At 37.9% G+C, this 20,064-nt stretch overlaps 1 protein-coding gene across 1 annotated transcript in view; it reads left to right on the top strand.

The window, feature by feature from the left end:
* LOC150090866 (uncharacterized) overlaps positions 1-20,064 on the top strand; it is a 190,894-nt gene that overhangs the window by 109,696 nt on the left and 61,134 nt on the right. Inside the window, exon 6 of the mRNA XM_090375150.1 lies at positions 18,130-18,360. Coding sequence (XP_090231276.1) covers positions 18,130-18,360 — 231 coding nt within the window. The remainder of the gene's footprint in view (positions 1-18,129; positions 18,361-20,064) is intronic.

The raw sequence follows: 20,064 nt of genomic DNA, 5'->3' as shown, positions 1-20,064 counted from the left end.
CTATGCTTCAAAAAGCATCCAACCTAGCAATACCCAAATACCAAATATCAAATATCAAAAGAAAACCAAGGAAAAATGCTGTTCCCTGGTGGTGCCCCGAACTTGATATGCTCCAGCAAAGGATGCACCAGGCCAGAAAACACTTACAGAGAGCAAGCGTAACTTGGCCCCAGAATGAGATTGATGCACTGAGAGATTCCTATAGGACTCTCAGAAACTCATATACTGCTCTAATAAAAAGAAGGAATCTTGGTGGGGGACAGAGTTCGGTAATGACCACCCTTGTGTTGTGGTCTACAGGTTTGTCACAAACAAATTGCCAAGAGGTGAAGTGGTGAACTCCACAATTAAGGCAGATGGAACTGAAACTCTCACTTGGGCAGACTCATAAATAATATATTAAATCATTTAATCCAGACTGAGACCAGGTGTTAACCCAGGCTCAGAGTGACTTATGAGGGGGCTATCAAAAAGTTTGTACCCTTACCTAGAATAATAGCCCTAGAAAGGTGAAACTTCACAGGAACTTTAATCCTTTTCTATGTACTTTCCATGTATAGTAACACATTTGTCCCATCTGTGGACCAGTTGTTTAATGCCTTGATCATAGAAGTCGGCACTTTTTGCCTGAAACCACGATTCCACTTCATTGATGACTTACTGAGATGACTCAAAGCAGTGTCCACACAATGGTTTCTTCATTGTACACCCAGCATTCATCATCTGTCACCAACCGATCAAAAAAGTTCTCAACGTTCACATTACACAAATCCAACAGTTGGCAAGAACATTGCATTCGACATTGCTTCTGCAAAGGCGTGAGAAATCTTGGAATCCATCGTGTGGAGACCTTAGACATATGCAGATGGTCATGTCATGTAAAATGCTGTGGGCAGACCCATAACTAATTCCCACTGCATTTGCAATGAAATGTTACACATCTGTCACTCAGCACTAGCTGCTCAACCTTTATGACTGTCTGTGGATGTTGATGGCCTTCCTTCTCTTGGCTCATCAAAGACACTTGTACGACTAATTTCCTTTGTCAATTTCCTGAGCTTTCTTGCCCTGCAAATGCAAGACTCCATTTTGTCAACCACAGCATCCTTCCTCAGATTCCAGGCTCCAAATCTAGTGTGCGATCACTTATGGCAGGGGTCAGCAACCTGCAGCTCACAAGCTGCATGCAGTTTTTTGAACACATAACTGCAGCTCTTTAATTTTTAGCTCACATGTATGACAAGAATGCCATGCAGTGGGCGATGACATGAATATAACATTAGTTTCAGCCCAAGCAGCAAACACTTCTCAGTTTTGTTTTCATGTGCATCACGAGCATTAATAAATAATATTTAAAAAAAATATATTTTTTTTAATAAAACACCTTCCCACTCTATACAATTTCTTAAAAATTCCCCCCCCCCTCCCAGCTTGAGCTGAGGTGTGGCTCTTCGGATTCTTTTTTTTAAAATTAGATTAAAACTGGCTCTTCACTCAAAAAAGGTTGCCGACCCCTGACCTACAGGAATGAAATTTCACATGTTAGTTATTGAATATGTAGACAACTTATATTAAAAACGGCATCTTCCTACTGATGTTTTATCTAGGTTGGGGTACAAACTTCTTGATATCCCCTCGTAATAGCCAGCAATTGACATATAGCAATATGTCAACAGAACCACCCTTCACTATGGAAGAACTGCAAGCAGCACTCTTAAAAACCAAAAACAATAAGTGCCCTGGACCTGACTTAATTGAAATAGAAACCATTAAAAAATTAGCAGAAATTTCTGATACCCTGCTGAACTTATTTAATCACTGCTTGGCTATAATTAGCCAAGCAGTGATTAAATATAATTAATTAACTAGATAATTAAATCTAATTATCTAGCTATAATTAGATTAATTTTAAAGAATCTGAGAAAAAATCCTACTGAACCTAAATCATACAGACCTATAGCTTTATTGCCTGTTCTAGAAAAAATAATGGAAAGCCTACTCCTCTATAGACTTAATTTATATTATACTGAAGCTTTGATTGATTGATTGATTGATTGATTGATTTATGGTTGTTTGTTGTTTAATGGCGCATTGGCAGTTGGGGCCAATTATACTGAAGCCAACCTAAATTCTGAACAGCAATTTGGTTTCAAGCAAGGGACAGCAATTTGGTTTCAAGTAAGGGTTTTATCTAGGTTTATTGGTCAAACTTATTGGTCAAAGGTAAGGTCCTCAACTGAGGATGCCATGCACTGCATCCTAACAACAGTAAATAATAGTGTTCAAAAGAACATGTTGGCAATGTCTATTGACTTTGCTGGTGCATTTGACACCCCCTGGTGGCCAAGTATCTTCAAGAGACTCTGCCAGACAAATGCCACAAAATCTATATCAATGTATAAACATATATTGTAGTAACAGACATGCAGCAGTATGCACACAGTTCCAAGAAATAAAATGCCCAGTTGCAAAACATTGCCCACAGGGTTCAGTACTAAGTTCATTCTTTTGGACCTCAGTACTTGAAGGCCTCTGTAGCTGAGTGGTCAGGAGGGGAAGTGCAGTAGCACACGCTGTTTGAGTAGACAGGGGTTCAATCCCCCGACTGCTAAATACGGTTGATCTGCCAACCTGCACTGGACCAGCATTGCAGATTATGGTCCATTTCCCTCAGCATGAATTGTTGAGGAGGCTTCCATCCTGCAGTGGGTTGATAATGGCTGCAGTTTACATTTATTTTTTATTTTTTTTATTTGAATTCCTGACAAAAGATTTAAGCCCTACAGACAGGGTTGCCTTTGCTGATAACCTCAGCTTATTGGTCAAAGGCAACACCAGAAGGGTGGTGGAAGAATGAGCAAATGTAGTGCTCAAACAACTGCAGGAATGGACACTAACCCACATGCTCAAAATTTCAGTAGAAAAAAACTAAATGTATCCTACTGGAAGGAAATCTAAATATAAGATGACCACCAGTGATAAAAATAGGCGATACTTCAATTCACATGGTCCAAGGATTGAAATACTTAGGCATAATTCTAGACTCCAAATTAACATTCTATCCACACTTGACATACTTGGCCAAAAAAGTCCAAAACTATGCCGGAATGATTGCCAAAATAAGCTGAGCCGATTGGGGTCTCAAGGGCAGGACTCTGCCACTCATTTACCAAACAGTGTTTTTACATGTAATCTCCTATGGAGGCCGACCGGGCTAGCCGAGTGGGTAAAGTACCTACCCGGCAACCCAAAGGTCGCGGGTTCGATTCCCGCCTCGGGCTTGGATCAAAGTACTGCAAAAACCTTGGGAGGTGCAATATGGCCACAGAAGCCGATGCGCCAACAACTACCAAATCAAAAAAAAAAAAAAAAAATCTCCTATGGAGCCAGGGTATGGTTCCATTGGACAGCCATAGTTAGAAACAAGACAAAATTAAATAGCATTCAAAGAACAATCTTATTAACAATAACTGGAGCATGCTGTACAGTTAGTATCCCAACCTTGCAAGTGTTGCCTGGTGTCCTACCACTATACCTTGAAATTGCCAAAAAAAGGGCTATATTATAGACTTAAAAAAGGAATCCCATGGCTTTCCTAAGCATAACCCCCAAACCTTGTCAAATGACATCAAGGCAGAGAGAGAGAGAGAGAGAGAGAGAGAGAGAGAGAGAGAGAGAGACAACAAATTGCACACAACTACATCAGATATGGCAAACTGAATGGGAGCAAAAGACTAAAGGTGCTACTACCAAAACGTTTTATTACACAGGTGGCTATGGTTAGCCCAAAACCACCTAAGTGGTATGCTCCAGGACTTGATACCACATTGCTATTTGACAGGTCATGGATCCCTTAAAGCTAAATTGCACTCTTTGGGACTGGTCGATGACCCTACTGTACCTGTGGTCATGGGCACCAGCAGGATATTTTGCAAGGTGGTGCATGTGAGAATAAATTTTTTGTTCACCAAATTTTAGAACAGATGCAATATCTTAATTAAGTCAAGCTTGACTGATTTACATGTACAGCCGAGCCAACGTTTCATGATTGGTGGGAGAAAGTACAGCGCAGACTGCGAGCGTATTGTTGTAGAATTTGTATCATTTTAATGTTTCAATAAATTAATGAAAAATATTAAAAATTGTATATTACTTTGAAATCAAAAGGTGGTGCACTTGCACCCATCATGCTACCAGCACCCATGCCTGTAATGAAAGTGAGGATTAGGCACATGTTCTATATGACTGTGTAGTCTGTAATCAACGTAGGCAGTTAATTACAGAAATTGGACCCCTTCCTAGGGGGCAAGAGCACCAATTCATCATGGAGGCATTTTACAAGGCCTTAACCAAATATGCTTAAAATGTTTTTGAAATCTGCCAAAACTTGCAGCGACAGGCTCTTCAATCAGTCCCTGTACCAAATCAATAGCCCAAATATATAACCAGCCCATTTGCCTCCCCACACCCAGTAAATGACAAAATCTCTACATGACTGAACTTTTTTTTTTTTCTTTTGTTTTAATGCAAACCCCAAACACAAGATTTATTAGAACCTATAGTACTTAGTACCATGCTTGGGTTGGAGGTTGAGCAGACGAAAAAAGATATTTGTTGACATTGGACTTGAACTTCTGGAGACTGTAATTTTTAGGAAATACGTATGACGGAAGGTTGTTCCATAAAACGGCAGTTGAATGAATAAACGAGGAAGATGAAAAGTTTGTTCTGTAAGTTTTAAGTTGGGCAGTAAATGGATGTTGGCTGGTGGCAACACGTGTTTGAACTGTTTTGAAAGAGCGAGCGGGAATTATAGAAGCTGATTCAGAAGAACAGTGCCTGTGGAAGTATCTATAGAAAGGCATGCAGCAGAAACAGAACATGAGACAGAGTGGAGAGACTCTGTTACAGATGAGTCAATAATTAACCTAACTGCCCTCTTTTGAATGGAATTTAGAAGCCTGAGAGAGGTTTTGGAGGCACTGCCCCAGATGTGGGAATAATGGCAATTGTTCTGAGGTATGAACTGAATGGGGACATTTTTGAGCATTTTCAGGGGTTTTTTTCACTCCAGAAAACCAAACGGCAGATGGAATATCTGCCGATCCTCGAAGGAAATACTCAAAAACTGGTTGCTCAGACATTTGATGGCGCAAGTGTGATGAAAGGCAAGAAAGGCGGAGCTCAGTCTAAAATAAAAGAAGTGTACAAAAATGAACATTTCATTCACTGCTATGCACACAAACTGAATCTGATGATGAGAAATGCAGCAAGTAGTACCCGAGATTCAAAAATATTATTTTAAAACCTCATGTTGATACCAACATTTTTCTCGTGATCACCACAGCGTCTCTCTGTTTTCAGAAAGCATATGGACAGCCATGTTTCCGGACCTTCCCCTACATGATGGAACATCAATATACGCACCGTGAACAGCGTTTATGAAAATTTGGAATCGTTAAAAAAGTTCATGGAGGAACTACAAGCGACAGCAAACGCAATAAATGATTTCAGAAGCAACTGGAATTTTGCACATCTTGAGTAAGGAAAAATTTGAGTTCTGGTTAGAACTTTTCCATCAGATAATGCCTCACGTGGAAGTTATTTATAATCGAATGCAATCTCAAGAAATTGAGGCAGTTAAAATGCACGAATATATAGGAAACTTTAAGAATGCCATTCTAAAAATCAGGAATTCAATGTACTGTGAAAATCCTTCAAAAACACTCATGATTGAAGTGAAGGAAGTATGTGACTATATAAGTGTTGACATAGGTGAGAGATATTCTTTTACAAAACAATTAATTGCTGCTAAATTGTTTAACATGGAGAACTTTGTTATTTTTCGTACAAAAATGCCTACTGAGGGAGACTGCTGAGGCATATCCCATGATTTAAAGAGAAAAACTTCTTACGGAATTACATATTTTCTATAGCAGACATGATCTACACAATTATTGCAAATTAGCTGACTTGCTCAAATTTATCTCAGAAAATAATCTAGCTGAAGTTCTTGGTGAACTTACAAAACTCATAAAAGTTCTTTTGACCATTCCGATGACTACTTCAGAGCCCGAACGCTGCCATTCATCAATAAAAAGAATAAAAACATTTTTAAGGAGCATTATGAATCAGGAAAGGCTAAATGTTCAAGCAATGCTTTCAATAGAGAAAAGCTTGCTCAACAGTGCACCAAACTTGAATGAAAAAGTTATTAATCTATTTTAAACAAATCAAAACCAAAGAATGGATTTTGTTTTTAAATAAAAGTTCAAGTCTGTTAATGGTAAATGTCTAGTTAATGTTTTGTAGTATTTTTAACTTGCTTATTATTATTATTACTGTGTATGTCTACATGTCTTATAACCAAGGCAATTTAATGTAACTTTAAGCTGCAGCCCCCCCCCCCCCCCCCCAAAACATCAGAGTCACGAGCTGCCACTGCTTAATAGCACAAAAAATTGTAAGGTTCCCCCCCCCCCCTCACTGAACTGCACTTAAATTGATTTTATGGTAAGAAGTTATGATCAAGAACAAAACAATACTATTTCAAAATAAATTCAAAACTACTGTAAACATAATGGAACTGCAATAAACTTTAATACCTATCTATGTTGTTGTAATGAGGTTTGACTATCCAGAGACTAGTATTTTACAAGTTAATGTAAGGAAAAAAGGCCAAGTGCTCAATGAGTGATCACAGCAATTTCTCAAATGATTTGAAAGTGTCTCCTCTAAAATCAGCTGAATATTATTCTGCTATAATGTGCTATCTTATAATGCACATTTCAAGTCACACACATATTTACTGTACTTGTCTGCCATTACATGCACAAAAATATGAAGTTGTGCACACAAACCTACAGCTGCCATGTTACAAGCTTTTTCACTAGTGTCATTTTGGTGTATGGCTGTCTGTGAGCATTTGTTGCATACTTGATCTGTTACATATTTTGTGTGTGTAAAAATTATTTATATATGGTTCCTATAAATATATGTTTTTACTATCCTTATTGTAAACAAAGAGTGGGAGGGAAAAAGCCAGAACGCATTAAATATTGAAATAAAAATGCAAGTTTTAAAGTTTTGGTGAAAATGATTTTCAAAATGGATCTAGACATTGGGAAAAACTGCACATTTGAAAGAAAAGTGGATGTTACAGATTTATTTTAGAAAAGGTTAAAAAAAAAAAAAAAAAAGAACCAGCCTTACATTGTTTCATTTAAAATACTGTCCCAATATAAGAAGTTCCCCCCTCCCGATTGAAAAGCTAGCCATCTTTTTATTGCTTGTGTATGTGTTATTTCAATTAATTTTTATTTAACAACTTTTGATTTTTAATATGTTAATTATCAATCATAACATAATATGCACTCAGTGATATGAACTGTGGACACCTCATCTGTAATGGACTATGCTGCATAGTTTGCATATAAAAAGTGTGAACAGCTTTATATGCTAGAGTAGTGATAATTTGCATATGGTCTTGCAAGTCAAAGTGATAAAGTAGTAGTTATGAGACACTGTAAAGCTATCATGGAATTTCAAAAGCACACAATTATGGGAGCTTGTGCTCAATTATGGTGGCATGTGCTTCCATATTGGAAACTGCACATCTTGTCCATTGCTCATACCCACTGTGGTTAAGGGGTACAAAGAATGGTGTTGAATGGGTCAAACTCGCTTGCCCTGACAGAACTGTAAAGAATTATGCAAGGTGAATGTTTGTGGTGAGTGAAGATGCAGCATGTTTTACAGGCTCAATGGCACGTCACTGTGTGACAGTTGACATTGCAATACAATATCAGGAATGCAAGAACAATATCCCAAATGATGAAAATATGATGCGCTGCATGCCCAAACATATGGAGGTTCCACAGCAGATGATTCAAGAACCACCTTCTCCTTGCTGCCAATCATCATCATTGATGGCGAATGCGGTAGTATCAACAACATACTAGTTGGACACTGGAAAGAACTGTGCTGGTTGGATGAGTCCAAATACCTGGTATAACATGCTGACAGACACCTTTGTGTGTGTGTCTGTGTGGCACAAGCAACACGAGGCCATGGACCCATCATGCATGATGCTCACTATCCAGGCAGGTGGCAGTGGTTGCTTAATATGTGGCATGTTTTGCTGGGAAGAACTAGAAAACCTCTTGGTGTGTATGGACCAACATTTCACTCGTGAGATCTACAGCCAGCTTTTAGGAGACCATGTGCACTGTGCACCCTCCACGATGCATTTGTTTCTGGACAGAAATGGACTTCCAAGACAATGATGCACCATGTCATTAAGCCTGCATGAGTGGTTTGAGGAACACAGTGAATCTTGAATTGGTCTCCAAACTCATCCAACCTCGTTCTAATTGAACACCTGTGGGATGTTTTGAAATGGAAAGTGAGGCGTATGAACAAAACATCATCTGTTACAACACTGTGGAAAGACAAGCAGGCAGCATGGCTGCAGATACTTTCAGACATCTAGTTTAGGCGAATAAGGGCTGTTATTTGTGCTAAATAAGTTTTAAAATAGGGTAAGTAATGACAGTTTATAGCTGTTATGGAATCCATCCTTGATTGTTACAAGTAAATATACATGCTATAGCATGTATATCTACTATATGCCATTTTTTGTAATGTGTGGTACATTATAGAAGGAACAGCTTTATATGCTTTAAGGGGTCATTTCATATAATGTGTCAATGAATTATCTATATCTATGAATTATCTATAAATCTTCAGATAGGTGTTGTGATATCGTATCTTTCAAATATATCCGCATTTACTTTCTAAGTAATTGTGGTTGTACTTTATAAATAATTGATAGTAAGAAAATAGCTTTCAGAATCAAAAGATTATATGTGTTAGTAGCAGTTATCTGATTTGGGTAAATAAAATGTGAAATTTTAATCTGTTAATTGATGAAACTGAATTATGTGATATATAAATATATGTAGAAGATATTACTGCATTGAAAAATAAAAGTAATGAGCTTATTTATTTTTTCTCAAGTTTCTTGCTTTTTTAATTTTTATTTTTTTTGATGTGGTCTACAATAATTTCATTCTAATGTCAAAATAAGTCAAAATAAAAATGCATTCTCGCTCTACAGAGCCCGCTACCTGTGGTCCACCTGCATTCAGAAAATTCATTCATCAAAGGCTCATACACATTCCGAGAACTCATCTGCACGAGTCCATGTGCATTCTAGAAACTTACATACTCACTTGTGAAAAAGTTACAATATAGATATCAAAAGTAGGAAGTGACCTTTAACATTATTATGTTGTACTGTGTGCACCGCTTCTATTAGAATGAGCAGCAACCTGGAGAGCAAGGTGCTGGGAGTCATAGTGGAACAAGTAAATACATGGGCTGTGTTAGGGTAACTAAGAGTAGGAACAGGTGCATTTATACTTGCACACCAATGCTAGAAATATAGTTAATAAATTTGATGAGTTTGAAGTGCTGGTCAAGACATCAAAGGTGGATATTGTTGGGATATCAGAGATGTGGTGTCACACAGATATAAGCACTATAGAATTGGAATTTGAGGAGTACAATGTGAACAGAAAGGATAGACAAGAGAGGAAGGGAGGAGGGGTTATGCTGTTAGTTAAGAAACACACAAAATCTAAGGAAGTGCATCCAATTGACATTGGTGGACAATGCAATGTTGAGTCAGTATGGTGTGACATAAGCACTGGGAAAGGGAAAAGAAGAGCAAGTGCGTGTTATAGGCATAATGAATCTGATGAGTATAATGAGTAATTGTGCAGAGAAATAGTGGGCCAGTAAATCAGAATGTCTTATAATGGAAGATTTTAACTTTCAAATATTAACTGGAACTTGTGGATTGTTCACTTGCATATTAGCAAGATTTTTGTGGATTTGTTGGATGACTATTTTCTACAGTAGCTTGTTCGAGAGACAACCAGAGGAAATAATACTCTTGATCCCATTATCAGCAGTGATTATTCATGCATTAAAAATTTGCAGATAAAGGAACCACTGGGTGACTGATCACAGTGTACTGAATTGGGATATACTTCAAGATATAACTAACTACTGTCAAGGGTAAAGGGAAGGGCTTTTGCTTTTGTAAGTGGAATCATCTAAGATGTTACCAACGGCAAAACTCTAAATGGGAAGCCTTCAAGGACTTAATCTTGTAGGCGAAAAGGCTTTTCATACCAATTAAGAAATACTGTTCAAAGTTTAGGCTTAAATGGATGTCAGATGGATTAAAGAGGCTCGTGGCAGAGAAGAAAAATGCATGGCATTCATATAAATTATCAAGCGAAACAGAAGCCTGTGGCAGATATAAGCTAGTCTGTAATCAAGTCACAAAGGTAGATGAAGGCAGATTATGAAAAATCTTTGGCAAAGGATGCAGAGAAAAACAGCAAAGAGTTCTTTACTTATGTAAACTCTAGAAGGAAAGGGATGGATCATATTGGTCCACTTAATATAGATGGTTTGATGATCAGGTAACTGATAAACTGAATGAGTATTTTGCTTCTACATTTTGCTTCTACATATGAGGAGTTATTCAATTAGGGGAATTCCAGAAGTTTATCAAACTCTAACAGGGAGCTAAGTGTTTTTGTAATAACTGAGAGCAAACTGGAGGAGAAATTACTGAAGTTAAACATAAGGAAGGCACCTGGGGTGGTTGGGATATATCCAGTTATACTAAAGGAGGAAGCAAAGGAAGTAAGCATACCCTTAGCCATAATTACAAGAGCTTCCTTGGACTCAGGGGAAGGCCCTTTGGACTGGAGATGTTCAAATATATCCCCAATTCACAAAGGGGATGCAAAGGATGACAAATAATTATAGACCTCTTAGTTTAACTTCTGTTCTAGGGAAAATAATGGAGTCACTGGTTAAACAGTTGATACAGGATCACCTAGACAGGACTTCAGTAATAGTTCAGACACAGCATGGGTTTGTTAAAAGTCTTGTCTGACCAATTTGATTGGATACTACGATACAGTCACAAAGGAACTGGATGCAAAAAATAATTTTGATATCATATACTTGGATTTCAGGAAAGCTTTTGATACTGTTGCATGTGGAAGACTGCTATACAGATTGGAGTGGTATGGCATTAAGGGCAAGTTGCTACATTGAATAAAGGAATGGTTGAATGGAAGATGCCAGAGAGTGGTAATCAATGGACACTGCTCTTCATGGACTAATGTTATTAGTGGAGTTCCCCAGGGTTCAGTGCAGGGCACATTGTTGTTTTGTGTATTCATCAATGATATTGATGAAGGTATGTCAGGCTTAATGTCCAAGTTTGCAGATGATACAAAATTTGGCAAGGTTGTTAACAACAGTAAAGACAGTATGCTACTCCAACTGGATCTAGATAAGTTGGGCAAATGGGCTGAGATGTGGCAACTGAAGTTTAACATTGACAAATGCAATGGGTAGCAGTAACCCAAGAGAAATGTACCAACTGTGTGGTATTACGCTCAGGGAACTGGAGAGTGAAAAAGGCCTGGGGATAATTTTGCAGTCAGATATGAAGTTTGCTGAGCAGTGCAGATGGGCTGCCAGAGTAGGTCATGGAATCTTGTCAATGATATATAGGAATTTTTCTAGCAGGGACAAGGAGATGATTATTCTGTTGTACAAGGCAATGGTCTGGCCACACCTTGAGTTCTGTGTTCAGGTCTAGGGGCGTCATTTTAGGAAGGATGTAGAGTTGCTGGAATGAGTACAAAGAAGGGCAAAAAGATTGGTGAGGGGAACAAAGGAGTGCTCTTACCAAGAAAGGCTTAAGTTCTGCAAATTGCAGTGCCTGGAGACTAGGCACCTGTGAGGTAATCTGATTGAGGTGTATAAGGCCTTGAATGGGTTGAGCATGCTCAGTGCTAATGATGATGGGATTCTTCCTCTTTCTCAGATTAAGAACCTGAGGGGACATAGATTCAAATTCAGGAAAGACATTGTAGAATAGATGTGCATAACTTTGCTTTTAGCCAGTGGGTTGTTGATCGCTGGAACCGACTCCCATCTCATGTTGTGGAAGTTGATAGTTAAATAAATTTAAGGCTGAGCTGGACAAGCTGAAATGGGAGGATTTTTTTTTTTTTTCTCTTCTTCTTGGCTGATGCAGCATAAACTTGCTTTCTTGCATTGTATTCTTCAAGTAATTCTAAAAAAAAAAAAAAAGAAGAGATTAGAAGATACAGGAACAGGAAACAAGATCAGAAGAAACATATGTTCATATGGCTTCTCAAACTTTTGATGTTTTTTGGAGATGTCAGAATGGTTCTTTGTGTTTACATGCACCAGTATTCCTATAAAATTACATATATACATCTCATTTTTGCCACAGAAAGCTTAAACACATATCCTTTGTCACTGGGTGCTGCATAAAATGGAAACAATCATCTTGGCTGGCAAATATATTCTGGCTTGATGAAAAAATTGGTGCAGGTATACTTGCGTGTACACCAATGCTAGGAGTTTAGTAAATAAATTTGATGAATTTGAGGTATTGCTCAAAACATCAAAGGCAGATATTGTTGGGATATCAGAGACGTGGTGTCACACAGATATAAGGGATGCAGAACTGCAATTTGGGGAGTACAACGTCTACAGAAAGGATAGACAGGATAGGAAGGGGGGAGGGGTTATGCTATTAGTTAAGAAACACAAAATCCAAGGAAGTGAAGCCAGTCGACATCGCTGGACAGTGCAGTGTTGAGTCAGTTTGGTGTGACATAAGCATTGGGAGATCAAAATTGAGAGTAGGAGTGTGCTATAGGCCTAATGACTCTGATGAGTATAATAACAAACTGTACAGGGAAATAGAGTGGGCCAGTAAATCAGAGAGTCTTATAATGGGAGATTTTAATTTCCCAGATATTGACTGGAATTTGGGGGCTGGTCACTCACACACTAGCAGGGATAAATTGGATGATTGTTTTCTACATCAGCATGTTCGGGAGGCAACTAGAGGGAGTAATTACTCTTGATTTGATTATCAGCAGTGATTCTTCATGCATTAAGAATCTGCAGATAAATGAACCACTAGGTGGCAGTGATCACAGTGTGCTGAAGTGGGATTTACTCAAAGAGGTAACTACCATTAGGGGTAAAGGGAAGGGTTATTGCTTCCGTAAAGGCGACTACGAAGAACTGAGACAGTATTTAAATTCCATACAGTGGGACCAACTGATGATGTTACCAACAGCAAATTCAACATGGGAAGCATTCAAAGAACTTATCTTGGAAGCTACTAAGCTTTACATACCAACTAAGAAATATTGTTCAAGGTTTAGGCCAAAATGGATGTCAGATGAACTAATGAGGCATATGGCAGAGAAGAAAAATGCATGGGATACTTACAAATTAACACATGACACAGAAGCCTATGATAGATACAAGTTGATATGCAACCAAGTTACAAAGGAGGTTAGGCAGACGAAGGCAGATTACGAGAAATCCTTGGCAAGGGATGCAAAGAAAAACAGCAAAGAGTTCTTTACTTATGTAAACTCTAGAAGGAAGGGGATGAATCAGATTGGTCCACTTGATATCGATGGGTCAACTGTTGATGATCCTGCTCAGGTAGTTAACAAAATAAATGAATATTTTGCATTGACATTCACACATGAGGAGTTATTCAGCGAGGGGAATGCCAGAGGTGTATTCAACTCTAGCAGTAAGCTACAGAATCTTGAAATAACTGGGAGTAAAGTGGAGGAGAAATTGTTGAAGATAAACACAAGAAAGGCACCCAGGGTGGATGGGATCTATCCAGTTATATTAAAGGAGGCAGCAAAGGAAGTAAGCAAACCCTTAGCCATAATTATGAGAGCTTCCTTGGACTCAGGGGAGGTACCCAAAGACTGGAAATGTGCAAATGTGACCCCAATTCACAAAGGAGGATCAAAGGCTGACACAAGTAATTATAGACCTGTGTCCTTAACTTCTGTTCCAGGAAAATTAATGGAGGCAGTGGTTAAAGAAGCACTGCAGGATCATTTAGACAAGACTTCAGTTATAGCTCGCACACAGCATGGTTTTGTTAAGGGGAAGTCTTGCCTGACCAATTTGATTGGATACTATGATGCAGTCACAAAAGAACTGGATGCAGGGAATAGCTTTGATATTATATACTTGGATCTTAGAAAGGCTTTTGATACTGTTGCACATGGAAGACTGCTACACAAATTGGAGCAGTGTGACATTGGAGGCAAATTGCTGCTATGGATAAAGGGGTGGTTGAGGGGGAGAAGACAGAGAGTGGTAATCAATGGACACTGCTCATCGTGGACTAATGTTATTAGTGGAGTCCCTCAGGGCTCAGTGTTGGGTCCATTATTGTTTTCTGTATTTATAAATGATATTGATGATGGTATATCAAGCTTAATGTCCAAGTTTGCAGATGTTACAAAGGTTGGCAGGGTTGTCAAGGACACTACTGACACTATGCTGCTGCTGCAACAGGATCTGGAAAGGTTGAGCAGATGGGCTGAGAGGTGGCAAATGAAGTTTAACATTGACAAATGTAAAGTACTACACATGGGAAACAGCAACCCCAGAGCAACGTATCAACTCTGTGATACTACACTGACAGTGGTAGAGAATGAAAGGGATTTGGGGGTAGTTGTGCAGGCAGATATGAAGTTCTCTGAGCAGTGCAGACGGGCTGCAAGAGTAGCTCATGGAGTATTGTCAATGATATACGGGAATTTTTCCAGCAGGAATAAGGAGGTGATTATTCCCTTGTATAAGGCAATGGTCAGGCCACACCTTGAGTACTGTATACAGGTCTCGAGGCCTCATTTCAAGAAGGATGTAGAGCTGCTGGAACGAGTACAGAGAAGGGCAACAAGATTAGTGAATGGAACAAAGGGGTGCTCTTACAAAGAAAGGCTTAAATTTTGCAAATTACAGTGTCTGGAGACTAGGCACCAGCGAGGTGATCTGATAGAGGTGTATAAAGCCTTGAATGGTTTGAGCATGCTCAATGCTGATGGGATTCTTCTTCTAGCTCAGAATAATCACCTGAGAGGGCATAAATTCAAATTGAGGAAAGACAGATGTAGGATAGACGTGCGGAAATTTGCCTTTAGCCAGCGGGTGGTTGGTTGGTGGAACAGACTTCCATCCCTTGTCGTGGAGGTTGATAGTCTAAATAAGTTTAAGGCTCAGCTGGACAGGTTTTTTGAACGAACAGAGGGGTGAAGTGGAAGTGGGTTTTTTTTTTTTTTTTTTTTTGGCTGATGCTGCATAAGCTTGCTTTCTTGCATCAAATGCCTCTGCTAATGCTAATTCATTTTTTTTTGAATGGGTCAGTGAACACTGTAACATTTTGTCTCCCAGTCATCCACATCAGTTTTAGGAATCCCTGTCCATTCTCTAAAGGTGACTGTGTGGTATAGTTTTATCACTTCACATATTCCTGCCCATTCTTTTTCAAAAGACCAACTTCTAGCAGAATGGAAACCATGACTGCTACTGGACAGTACTGTAAAACCCACTTCGAAGAGATTATACCACATTTGCAAGGATGCCAATGTCTTCAAGACACAATCGTTATGCATGGAGTGCCTCCACTTATTACTTGACTAGTTCCACTTTACTGCATGAAACAAACACAACAAAGTAATCAGTTAGGAATTTTCCCAACAGGGCTTCGTAATTTCCAGACCCGACTCATTCAGTTTCTATAGAGATAATCTTCTTTATTTAGAGAAAAACATTTGACATGAGGTTTCTGCTATCTCTATAGACTTGTTGTGGACGAGTGTCAACAGTGTTATTCCTCATCTGTTTTAAAGTTATAGAACAACAAGGTGAACCTATAAATCATCTTTTATGTACTGCCTAATGGTGCCTTCTGTAGTTTTGTATTAAAATTGTGTACAGTCAGTCCTCGTATAGCATGATAGTTGTGTTCCTAGAAACCCTCGTGCAATATAAATGACAGGCCCTATGGGAAAAATAGGGTTAGGTGCCGACCACCCAAGATTGAACACACATTTGTAGCCAAAACATTACCAAACACAATAAATTATCATAATAAAATACGTAAGTATTTTATTAAGACTCTGACGTAATAAAATATTTCTAACGCTTTTCCTTCTATCTTAAGCAGACTTGTTTTTTGTTTGATTTTCTATCCAAACAGATGACAGCAGTTCAGTCTCTTCCAATTATTTGTGTCTTATTCTAATGGATTTTAATGGCACAGTTGTTCCTGCTATGAAAGTTGTTATTTTCTCTGCATCCTTTGTAATTCTCGGCGTTGCCTCATATGATAGAAATGAAAGACCATATGATATTGCACGTGCCTGTAGCACGTGCAATATCATATGGTCTTTCATTTCGCTCAAAACGTTTTACAATTTCATATTTTTTCTCTATCGACAGAGGCAGATTGGCCATAAGCCTTACCGGGGGGAACCTCGGTGGGTCGGAAGCCGGTGTGATTTTGGCCATAAATGCTAGTATGATGCCACTACAAATTTTCCCAGGTAAGAATTTTTGATCCAGTCCACCTCTGTTTATCGATATTGCTTTTCTTTTTCTCTCTGAATCTGTAGTGTCTTCACCAGGATGCTTCCTTTTCACACCTTTTAAGTATTTTACTCATTTTTAGGGAATAAAGCACAATTACAAAATGAGGAGGCACGCTTGATATGCATAAACAAAGCTGTGCGCGTGTAGCAACTAAATAAACAACACCGTAAAGGCAGAGACACACTATGAAGACCTCACTAGCTCATATTTTACTAAAGCACATTTCTGGGGGTTAACTGCCATAAAACAATTTCCAGTGCGTTCCTGCTAGTGGAATCTGTTATAAACTTGGTAGTAAACTTGATCTAATTGCATTTGTGATAATACCGATAGCTGGAATTGTGTGGGTTTTTATGTTATTATGGTGAAATGTGTTTCCCTTTCACTGATATAAAAAATATACATACATTTTCAGAATCTTCTCTTCATTCCTATCGTGTTGCATTCAGTTGGGGCGATTCTGCGTTCGACTGCCATTTCTTGTAAACACAAAGGCGAATTGTGCATAAGCGAATTCGGTTTGTGTTATGTACGATATCGTTTCCCCATTTATAAATCGTGTATGATTGAATTCGTGTAGTGTAAACACGCGTTATATGAGGACTGACTGTACCTGACTATATGAAAAGTTCTTTTCTAATAGGCTCTGTATTTTAGTATTTTTTTTTTTTTCTAAAAATAGGTAAGGACTTTATAACCACCCTTTAGGTTTCTGTGGGGGGGGGGGACACATGAAATTGCATTTGGACTCCAAAATTTTCTCAGGGGCTAGAAGAACATTATGCTAAAAATTTTGGTGTCGGTACAACATTTCCTTACCAAGTAATGCCCGAACATCAAAAGTGCATTTCCATTTAAATACATAGACAACACAAGATGTGTATGAGATAGTGGTGGAAGTGTCAGATTTCCATTGTTCCAATTTCAGTGAAATTTAAGACTATTTGAAAAATCTTTCTGAAAGATCCAAATATATAATATCATTAAAATCTGATTATGGGAGTAAAGTTGTTATGTGCTGAGAGATATACATGAAAATAGCAGGTGCATGATGCATTTAAAATGCAATTATTAATATATTATGTAACTGTGAAATTTTCTTTTTAGTTTTAAAATTTGTACCAATTACAGTTTTGAGGTCTAAATTCACATCATATTTGTTCGTGGGAAGTATGATTAGCTTAAGCCATAACTATAGTTCTTTATATCAAACCCCAGGGGCTCACATCTGGTGAGTATGGGCTTGGCACACCCAGGGTCCTGAGCTGGATATCATCATTCTTCTCTTTCTTGGTGATTCCCTTCTACTTTTGACTCTCTCTCTCTCTCTCTCTCTCTCTCTCTCTCTCTCTCTCTCTCTCTCAGGATAATTAGGGAAATTTTTTTTGGCTGGTGCAGCATAAACCTCGGGCTTCCTTGCACCATATAGCTAATAATAATAAAATAATAATAAATAAAATAAAATAATAAAATATAGATAATGAATAACTCTGATTTAAATAAATCAGTTACTACATTAAAATTAATACTTAAAAAAGAGAAATTAACATAAACTGTTTTGGATTCACTTAGGGAAAGAAAACAACCTGTTGCAGAGCTTGTGTTTTCTACACTGGGCTCTTAAACTTGAAACTAGCTATTTAGGACCTGGCATTCCAGATAATCTCTTGAATAAAGCAATAAATATTGATCTGGAAAATCAGTGCAGTGATTCTGTCTCCATAGAAAAATGTTTGGAGATTGGTTTGGGTGGAGCACCTTATTTCTTAAGCAGGATCAGGACTAAGTATGGACATTTTTTAGGTAAGAAAGAAAAGTAGTGTTGCATATGCTTCTTCATGTATATTACTCTTTTATAGAAAGTGTTATTGCAGGATACTGAAAAACATTCATTGTATTACAACATTGATTTGACTGAATAATTGGAAAGAAGAATATGCTTTAGTTTAATGAATCATGAACACTTTTAGTTACTGTCTTCTGTGGTTGGTCTCTGGGGGACAACTTTCACCCACTGTAGAGAAAAAGATTCATAATTAAATTAGGATTGTAAGTGTGAAGAATACTTATGGCAGCACAGTAGATTGTGTAATGTAATGAGAATGTATTTTCCTTTCACTGTTAAATGAGAGAGTAGTCACATTTGTGAGCTATGCTTATATGGACAAATTAGTAATCTCAAATAATTATATTCTCCACTGAGCACAGAATGTCAAAGATACATTTGCATATTCTGGTAATTACATTTGTTTCATATAAATCTCTTGATATTTTCTGTAATTTTCATATGCTGTTAGTTGAGCTGAAATTTATTGGTTTGAATATTTGTAAAATTAATCTTTGTTTTAGAAAAGGGGGCAAGTTGGCCCTGGACCAAATTTGCTCCATTTTCATTGTCATTTATGTAACATTCATAAACTTGGTACAAAATAAAATCTAACAAAAATTTCTTTTTCCTCAAAACTTTTTAAAGTTTGGATGGGCCTTTATTTCACTCAGTCCCTCAATTACTAGTGCAGTGTAAAAATAAATATATTATTTACACAGTACAGTTAGTCCTTGACTTATGTAAGCCCAAGTTATGTAAATTCAGACTTACATAAATTTTTTTGATAAAATCAAAAAGATACTTTTTGTATAATTTTTAAGAGAAGTCGAATGAAGAACAATAGGTATAAGTTTTTATTTTCATTCCTATACAAACTATGTTGGATAATAACCTGCGGCATAACTAGAATCTAGGTAAATAAATTTAATTTTCTGCTTTAAAAACTCTGAAGAAATATTCGACAACATGTGTTTGAGACAGGTGAACTACATTTAAGCACTTCAGAGAAACCCCCCCACAACATTTAAGCCACATGGACTGTGTTCGATTGGCTATTTCTTCGGAGAATTACACTCTAGCCCTTTAATATCCTTAATGGAATACGTAGCATTTCAAGAGCCCGGAATGATTTGACAGAAACTTGTATGAGCGGAGTTTGGAAAAATCGTCTAAAAAATCCCAAGCTTAACAACGAAGGCTTCAACAAAGATGAGCTGATATCTTCCGTTACCAAAAGAAATTGTAAACTTAGTCCAGAAGTTCCAGCTGGTCCTGGAGAACAAAGATGTAGATGAGCTTGTGGATGAACGAGATGAAGATTTAAAAACAGAAGACCTAGCCCAGTTGGATGAGCAAATAGTTGAGGAACAAGGGAGAGCTGAATCTGTTGAGGAACTGGAGCAGCCCATGAAACAGTTCAAATGAAAGGAAATGGCAGAAGAATTTTGTAAAATTCAGGAAGATCTCTATGTTTGATGGAATGGAAGAAAATGCCAAATGTTTCTTGAAAATAGAAAGAAAAGTTCAAGATTGCTTATTGCAAAATTTATGAAGAGAAAAATAAAGCATACGAACCAGATGAAGATTGATGAGTTCATGTCACTTACTACCTCTCTGACCTCCACTCAGGCTACAATACCTTGTAGGCGCCTCCGTAGCCAGGTGGGAAGGAGCAGCAG

Source organism: Mastigoproctus giganteus, chromosome 1 (genome assembly GCF_048544385.1).
Source record: "Mastigoproctus giganteus isolate SK-2022 chromosome 1, ASM4854438v1, whole genome shotgun sequence".
Lineage (NCBI taxonomy): Eukaryota > Metazoa > Arthropoda > Arachnida > Uropygi > Thelyphonidae > Mastigoproctus > Mastigoproctus giganteus.
This window is presented reverse-complemented; position numbering and strand designations above follow the sequence as displayed.